This window comes from Eurytemora carolleeae, unplaced genomic scaffold, assembly GCF_000591075.1.
Source record: "Eurytemora carolleeae unplaced genomic scaffold, Eaff_2.0 scaffold118, whole genome shotgun sequence".
NCBI classification, from domain to species: Eukaryota; Metazoa; Arthropoda; class Copepoda; order Calanoida; family Temoridae; genus Eurytemora; species Eurytemora carolleeae.
The window spans coordinates 26,469-35,277 of NW_019396343.1; the positions used below are offsets into that span (position 1 = coordinate 26,469).

At 32.6% G+C, this 8,809-nt stretch overlaps 1 protein-coding gene across 3 annotated transcripts; it reads left to right on the top strand.

The window, feature by feature from the left end:
• The first annotated feature begins 220 nt into the window (after window positions 1-220).
• On the top strand, window positions 221-8,558 carry LOC111701339 (uncharacterized). Of its 3 annotated transcripts, XM_023472584.1 has the most exons (7): window positions 221-346; window positions 4,751-4,847; window positions 5,876-6,003; window positions 6,747-6,827; window positions 7,464-7,526; window positions 8,254-8,328; window positions 8,411-8,558. In XM_023472584.1, the coding sequence occupies exons 1-7, from the start codon at window positions 279-281 to the stop codon at window positions 8,415-8,417; spliced, it is 519 nt and encodes a 172-aa protein (XP_023328352.1). In that variant the 5' UTR covers window positions 221-278; the 3' UTR covers window positions 8,418-8,558. The 3 variants fall into 3 exon arrangements, with proteins under 3 accessions (XP_023328352.1, XP_023328354.1, XP_023328353.1); XM_023472586.1 differs by having other exon boundaries at window positions 223-350; window positions 8,254-8,558; XM_023472585.1 differs by lacking the exon at window positions 221-346 and adding an exon at window positions 3,398-3,541 and having other exon boundaries at window positions 8,254-8,558.
• Window positions 8,559-8,809: the final 251 nt, after the last annotated feature.

An 8,809-nucleotide genomic window follows, 5' to 3' on the forward strand; every position in this document is an offset into this window, starting at 1 on the left:
ATTTAATCAAACCTAACTGTATTTAATCAAATCTAACTGTATTTAATCAAATCTAACTGTATTTAATCAAATCTAACTGTATTTAATCAAATCTAACTGTATTTAATCAAACCTAACTGTATTTAATCAAATCTAACTGTATTTAATCAAACCTAACTGTATTTTATCAAACTCTACCTAAAAACAAATACAAAAAAAGGATAAGAAATATATTTATAGAAAATAACTTTATTTTCAGATTTTCCCATATTTTCACGACGGAGCCTCGACGTATAGTAATGTTTGGGTGTGGAGGGGTGTTCCTTCTCCTAATCCTGGGCGTAGGAATCTCCGTAGCAATTATGCCGTAGGTTTTAATTATAATTATTTTACAGAAAACTATATTTTCTGGCTTCGTTTGTTAACAGCATGGTGAGATGAAATAATCTCTTAGAAAATATTTTTTTAATGTTATTAGGTACATTCAATATTACATATACATAACAATTATTGATTACACTCCTTAACATCTATATCTGGGGTAACAGCCTGGGCTGCATGACGACCAAACCGACATGCGGCCTGACCCAGTTCGTATTTACTGCAGTATACGATCCTATCAGGACCCCTACCCTGAGGCTCACATCTCATTATCTTATGGGGGTGGTGGCGGGTCGGGCTAATCGTTTTTTCTAAGGTCACTTAGAGGACAAATTATACCCTTCGTTATAAATGAATATCATTAAAAGGAGTGTTCGCGAAAAATGAAAGGGGGTATAGGCTTAATGCGATAAAAAAGCGCTTTTAATCGCTACTAATCATACTTCTATCTGTTGCGTCTATAAGGCGAAAATTTTTAAAGACGTCTTATACCGAATAACTTACAGAGCGTCCCATATCATATTAGACTTTCTCGACAATCTTTAACGCAAAAATACACATAAAATACTCAAAAATTCTAGCCTTTTCTGCATGAAAAAATTTCCATTAGCCTTATTAAATTTTTTGAAAAATTGAAATGATTCATTCTTCTTAAATTTTCTGATTTATCCCCCAAATCGTAATTTAGATCCATTGACGCGGTCTAATATGATGTGGGACACCCTTTAGCTTCCATACACATTGAGAAAATTGCAATATACGACTTAGACCGTAAAAAATCAATTTAATTTCAAACAAATCATTCAGATATTACAACCTTAGTCATCGATTATCTTTCGCCACATTTGTATATAGTTGATATTTCATAATATATATATTTTTTTAACTATCCGAAAGTTGATTATTTCTCTAATAATATCTAAGAATGCCGCGCACAACTCACATTTATCGAAATCCGTTACAAACGTTTTCTAAAAAAATTAATTAAATTATTATTATTTCATAGATAGAACATTTCATAGATAGGACATTTCATTGAAAGGACATTTCAAAGATTTACATTTCATAAAAAGGACAATTTTATAGAATGGACATTTCATAGATAGAACATTTCATAGAAAGGACATTTCATAGATAGGACATTTCATAGATAGGACATTTCATAAATAGGACATTTCATAGATGGGACATTTCATAAATAGGACATTTTATAGATAGGACATGTCTTAGAAAGAACATTTCATAGATAGAACACTTCATAGATAGGACATTTCATAGATAGAACACTTCATAGATAGGACATTTCATAGATAGTATTTTTCATAGATAGGACATTTCATTGATAAGACATTTCATAAATAGGATATTTCATGAATAGGACATTTCAAAGATTGACATTTCATAGAAAGGACATTTTATAGATAGGACATTTCATAGATTGACATTTCAAGGAACACATTTCGCAGAAAGGACATTTCATAGATAAGGCATTAAATAGATTGACATTTCACAGGAAGGGGATTTCATTGATAGTACATTTTATAGATTGACATTTTACAGATTAACATTTCACAGAAGGACATTTAATAGTCAGGACATTGAATAGATTGACATTTCACAGAAAGGAGATTTCAAAGGTAGAACATTAAATAGATTTATAGCATTATATTAGCATTATATTAGCATTATATTAGCATTATATTAGCATTATATTAGCATTACATTAGCATTATATTAGCATTATATTAGCATTATATTAGCATTATATTAGCATTATATTAGCATTATATTAGCATTATATTAGCATTATATTAGCATTATATTACCCGTCATTCCGTGAAGTTGGGGCCGGCGCTCCTTCTATAGATGTAAATAGCCCCAGTGCGGACAGAAGTCATATTTGCAGCCGTACCGGCTCTTGAACCTGCTGCCGAGTAGGACATTGCCGAACACATCATATCGTCTTACTCGCCATTGAGTCTGTTAGTTACATGGTCTTGTAGCTCAAACCATTCTTCTGGTTGTGGGAATACCGCCATCGTGGTGTGTTCAGCCGTTATCTTAAAGACATATTTCGTCGCCATATTGGCGAGGGCCATGTTCAGCTGCTTGTTCACCATAGTTTCAGAAGAAGTAAATATTTCCATTTACTGTTATAGCACCGATATAAGGATTTATCTCTAATTGGATAATGAGCTAGATAGAAAGATAGACGTTACCGCCATGTAATTTCTATTGGTTCAGAATAGACACCAAACACATGACTGAACTCTGATTGGATCAGGCGCTAATGGACTCGGCATACAGCGAGTGTGTTGAGGTAGTTTGTGATTACCCCAATCTCCTTCTGGATGAGCAGCCGCTGGTTTGTCCATGGGTTTGCTGGTCTGGCAAGTTGCAGCCTGAGGAGGACATCATGAATAACAGGGTTCTGGCGCTATTTGACAGTGCAGTTCAGATGTAATTCGCCTGGCAAATCTGATTCTTAACCTCTTTCCCTTCTCGCAGTGAACCCAGAGTTTTCGGGCAATATGTGACCTGTCTAGTCTTGCCCTGGTCTAGTTCATAGATTGACATTTCATAGATAGGACATTTGATAGAAAGGGCATTTAATAGATAGTACATTTCATAGACAAGACATTTCATAGAGAGGACATATTTTTCACAGAACACATTTCAATAGATTTATATGGGGATGGATAAATAAAAAATGATTGATCTTTAACGCATTCATGTACTTTGCAATGTGTGCAGTTTAAACAGGAAATGCACTCCCCCTCTCTCCCCCTCCGCTACCACCCTCCTATAGTGCTTCTGTATTCTGTAATCCATATTCCTGTTTTATAAGATTCTTCAAATTCACAGTTTACGTAACTTTTTGTGTTTCAAATTGGAAATACATGTGTGTATATGAATACATTTGGGGTATTTTAAAAAAATTAAGTGCAAATTCATCAAAATTACTTCATGGTTACAATTAAAAAAAAAAGAATATTTTTGCGCAACACTGTGCTTCACAGCTGTATAGTGTATAGTTGTTGTTCTTGCTAGTCTTGCACTGACAGTCCTACGCAGTAGAATATTTTAGTTCAATAATTAATAACAAATTAATTGATAAAATGTTGAAGACATGTTTTCTTCTTTTCTTTTTTGGAGCCCAATCCCAGGGTTTTTTATTCAGGTGCTATTTTTTTCAATGAAAATCGATTATTGTTTTTATCAATTTTTGTTTTTAGTCTCTTATCCATTCATTCATTTGAATTTTCTAAAACTTTACATAAATAACGTCCCCTAAACTAATTTTTTCCACCTTAAATGTTTTTTGTTTCTTATTAGTTCCTGTAAAGCTATGTATGCCTAATTTTAGTGAATATTATTTAAAAAATAAAATAAATTTATCAAAAATGAATACACGTGTCAGTGTGTTAAATATATAATATGTAAATGCTCCTAATAATTAGTGTGTCACAAAATATTTAAATTTAAACACGGCACATAGAAAAATATTTAAATTGTATTATTCTTTTCTAAAGTTTAGCTTTTATAGCCTCTTATATGTATCTTATGATATTAAAATAAAATTTTTTGTTAAAATAAATGCTCTGGGGTCAATTTTCCGTAATCAAATGAAAATCCGTATATCAAATGAACAAACAAAATTTTCTTCAAGTTTAAAGGGAGTTTTTGCGAAAAATAAAAGAGGTTTAGGTTGACGTCGAATAGAATTTTACTTCTATTTGTTGCGTCAATGACAAAGAAAATTCACGTTATAGTTGCCTTTTCCACTCAGATCGTAATTAATTAAATTAGATTTAAAACTACTCATTCAGATATTCCTACTTACAATTGTCGAATGCAACATTCGTATTAAGTTCATAAAGTATAATATTTTTTGTTTTGTTTATAATCAAAGAGTTACTTTTGAAAATATTCATTCCTGTTTCGAGGACTTTTGATAATGAAGACGACATCTTCATATTTTCTGGTAATTCTCGAAAATCCAGCGCCAGCCGTGAAAACAAGCTGTAATTGTGAAATATTAATTAAAGAAAATGAAATATTATGAAATATCAACTTTATCCATGCATGCAATGCATCAAATTGCATTCGACAGCTGTTGTAATATCTGAATGAGCAGTTTTAAATTTAATTGAATTATGTGATCTGAGTGGAGAAATGCACTACGTGAATTACGTGAATTTGTATGGACGCGACGCTCTTGGGGGTAAAACGTTTTAAAACATTTTCTCGTAATAGCAAATATAAGTAAATTTAGTAGCGCTCGATATCGAATTCTGTTCGACGTCAACCTATACCCTCTTTCATTTTTTGCAGAACACTCCCTTTAAGATAGAAATTTGTTGTATCTTGTAATATTAATGTATTTAAGGTATCCCTGGCATGCAAGCTGTTCTCTAAAATGGAGGGTTGCGGAGCCCTGTGAACAGTTTAAGATAAAGATGATAAACCAAATTAGAGATTGGGAGGTATCAGTTCATCGATAATAAATAACAAACATTGTGTTAACTATTAATTGAATTCAAAATTTGAAATTGAGAAAGAAAAAATTACTCATAAAAATTAAATTGGACGGCTATCTGAATATATTTTATATATATTAACTAAACATAAAAACGTACTGCAGATATGGCTGGGCATAGTTCCGTTAACGAAACGGAGGTTTTCAAAAATTAACGGAAGAGTCTGTTATCGATCTGCAAAAACCGTTAATTTTTAAATCGTTAACGAAATGAATTGGCCGTTTTTGAAAGAAAAAAATAACTCTAAAAAGCGTTAACAAAAAGCTACCTAAAACTTTTTGTTATTTTCTGATTAAAATTGAAATTTTTATACGTTTTGATGTTTTAAATGTTGTCTTCTGTGTTTATAAACCGTTAACGAAATTTTATTCGCCATTAACGCCGTTGGTTTTGTAATAACGGTACAATTAACGGCTCTAGCTATTAATGATTGTTGAAAATTTTCCGTTAACGCCGTTAATAAAATTGAGATCGTTTACTAAAGGTAATTAAAAAAACGGAAATGCCGAACTCACGGAACGAACGTTCCGTTCTTACCTTTAAAATTAACGGCTAACTGAAATTCTTATTTTTTAACGGTTGGAACTAATCGTTAACGAAACGGCTAGACATAGTTGGAACGTGCCCAGCCCTAATTGCAGATGGAAAAAGATAAGATGAGTACTTAAAGTTTACTTCATATCCCCTGTAGCTGTGATTTCGCATGTAAATTTGTCTCTGCTGAATAAAAGCTTTTTTAGAAATCTAAGAAAATAGCTGAAACTAATACACGACGGGGTTTAGAGTTTTAGATCAGATAATTAGAATTCGTATTTAAAATTGTTTTGTACACTGTACAGGCCGGGATATTATGAATTGTTTTGTACACTGTACAGGCCGGGATATTATGAATTGTTTTGTACACTGTACAGGCTGGGATATTATGAATTGTTTTGTACACTGTACAGGCCGGGATATTATGAATTGTTTATCAGGGAGATGCTTTATGTCCCGGAACAAGTTCAACTTGTCCTGCTCTACCCTGTGGACAGAGATGTTTATACGATTTTGTTTCCGTAAACGGAAACGAGATTAAAGCTACTCATACAACTCCAGTAGCAAGGTCAGTTGGAGTCTTTTTAGATAGGTCATTCATACAGGGGAGGATACAGGGGGGGGGCGGGGGACATTCATCCCCCCACTGAATTTGGAATTTTTTGTTCCTATTTTCAGAATAGCTTCTCAATAGCATGCTTTAGGGAAAGAAACCCTAGTGCAAAACAGGAAAAATATCTGTCTTAATAAACTATAATGTGTGAAAAGTTAACAATCTAGATTTTTAGTCTTCAGTCATTAATTTTGACTCTTTTAAGCCAAAACAAAAATTTGTTCCTAATTATGAATTTTTTGTTCCTAAAAAAATCTCCCCCCCCCCCCTCCCTTAAATCCTGTATCCTGTATCCGCCCCTGCATTCATAGATAGGTCAGTGGAGGTCATTTATCTAGATAGATCAATCGGGCCATTTATAGATACGTTTGACGGAGTAAATTATTAATTAGTAAATCAGGGTTATTATTAGATTTATTAGTCAGGGTAAATTATCAATAAGTAAATCAGGGTTATTAATAGATTTATTAGTCAGGGTAAATTATCAGTCAGTAAATAAGTGCATGATAATGAGGATTTTAGACTAAAAAACAATTTGGAATTAACAACTCGATTAATTAAAAAAACAAAAAAAACTTTGCCTTTACGGATTAAGGATTTTGATAATAAATTGTAAACTACTTAAAAAAGCATAAAACTCTCCGATGATTAGGTCAGATGAGGTTGTATTACCTTGAACATATTTGAATAATATCCAGGTATATTGATGACCTGACCTTTAAGCTGACCAGCTCAGGGGGAGCTTGTATAGTTGATGCTAACTCCAACTCAAGGCTCTGGTAAATAAACAGTAAAATCAACTTCTTAATTTTATTCAGTATTTAGGTAAAAACTTTATTTCTATTTTCTGGCGAGACATGTGCATAGTTAACTGTACAGTGATCAATGGGACCCATACAACTGTTAAATAGGAAGACGATTGTAAGACCCAAGATATGAAAAACAAAACAAAAATCATTCTAGAGAACAAGAAATAATATATTTGTGCTGTGTAAAAAAAAACATTTAAGTTGATTTTAATATACAACAGTGAAACTCTTTGCTTTTAACAACAATAAAAGTACTCAAAAGCTTGCTTTTATGTCGTCTTCCTATTCCCAATCCTATAAGGTGATTTTAAAGCTTTTGAGCTGGTTTTTTTTTATTAACTACAGTGGTCGACCACGTGAGGTCTCCGATTGTGTGCGTACTTACCAATCTATCTATTTATTTAGCGTCATCTAGCGACCATATTATCGTCCCCCCAAAGTACGTCTTTAAGACGGGCGTGGCTCTGTTCATACGTTATATGGAAAAGAACCGGCTCTGGCAAAACTATTTGTTTTATGCAAACATAAAAAATAAAAGATTGTTAAATGTCGTCTTTGTAGTTTACAGTTGTATGGGTCCTTCTGTCTGTAATTATTTATTATTAGGTATGCTGTGCTTGATAAGGGAACTAATTACTGCAATCTACGAAATTTAGTGGACGGAGCAGGGTAGGTCGTCTTTACTTATTACATAAAGCAAATTTGTTGATGCTTTCTGTGAGCATACTTTTTGTCCATTTGCTGTTAAATACTTGACACTCTTTTATTGGTGGCTCAGCCCGGACTTCTACGGAATGAGGTTTTACTGTTTGCTTGTTTAAATAATTTAATAATTTACATTCCAAAGACGACATTTCAGAACTTGACCAAATGACAGAAATTATCTTAATTTTTTCACCATTAGTTCCTCTTAAGCAACCTGAGTTTAATGAATTTGAGCTGCGTCTCAAATTTGCCAAGAATTGAGCGCCGGCTTAAATCTTGAAACATTGAATTCAATTTTAAGTGGAACCAATCATATTTGAACCGCGTTTCAAATTTAAGCCGCTGCTTAAATTCTTTAAATTATGCCTCTGTTCAATGTTCGTAATCAGGAAAAGTTGACATAGCAATTTTCAAAATAACTGAGGTTTCATTATTATAATTTTTACTGAAAAAATTAAAACGTAAGTTTCTCGTAATTTTCAGACGGAGACACTATGCCGTAAACAATTTGTAAAAATATTTGTTTGTACTGACTACTGAGCCATTTTATAGCTGAGGACATTTTTAGTCTTGAATGAATCCTAATTTTTTATTTTAAGTTACAGCATTTTTCTTGTTCAACATAAGGAAATTGGCAATAGTGTTAGGTTTTATATTTGGATTTTTACTTATAAATAAGATTCTATTTCAGGTATACAGAGACATCTCTTACAGAAGAAACCAATGATGGCATCTGTACTCAGTACACTAGCAGAGATTGTTCTAGATTCTAGACTATACTCAGTACACTAGTAAATATTATTCTAGATTCTAGACTATACTCAGTACACTAGCAGAGATTGCTCTAGATTCTAGACTATACTCAGTACACCAGCAAATATTATTCTAGATTCTAGACTATACTCAGTACACTAGCAGAGATTGTTCTAGATTCTAGACTATACTCAGTACACTAGCAGAGATTGCTCTAGATTCTAGACTAAACTCATTACACTAGCAGAGATTGTTCTAGATTCTAGACTATACTCAGTACACTAGCAGAGATTGTTCTAGATTTTAGACCATACTCAGTACACTAGCAGAGATTGTTCTAGATTCAAGATTATACTCAGTACACTAGCAAATATTGTTCTAGATTATAGACTATACTCGGTACACTAGCAAATATTGTTCTAGATTCTAGACTACTCAGTACACTAGCAGAGATTTTTCTAAATTCAAGGATATTCTTTATCTTTATCAAGCTG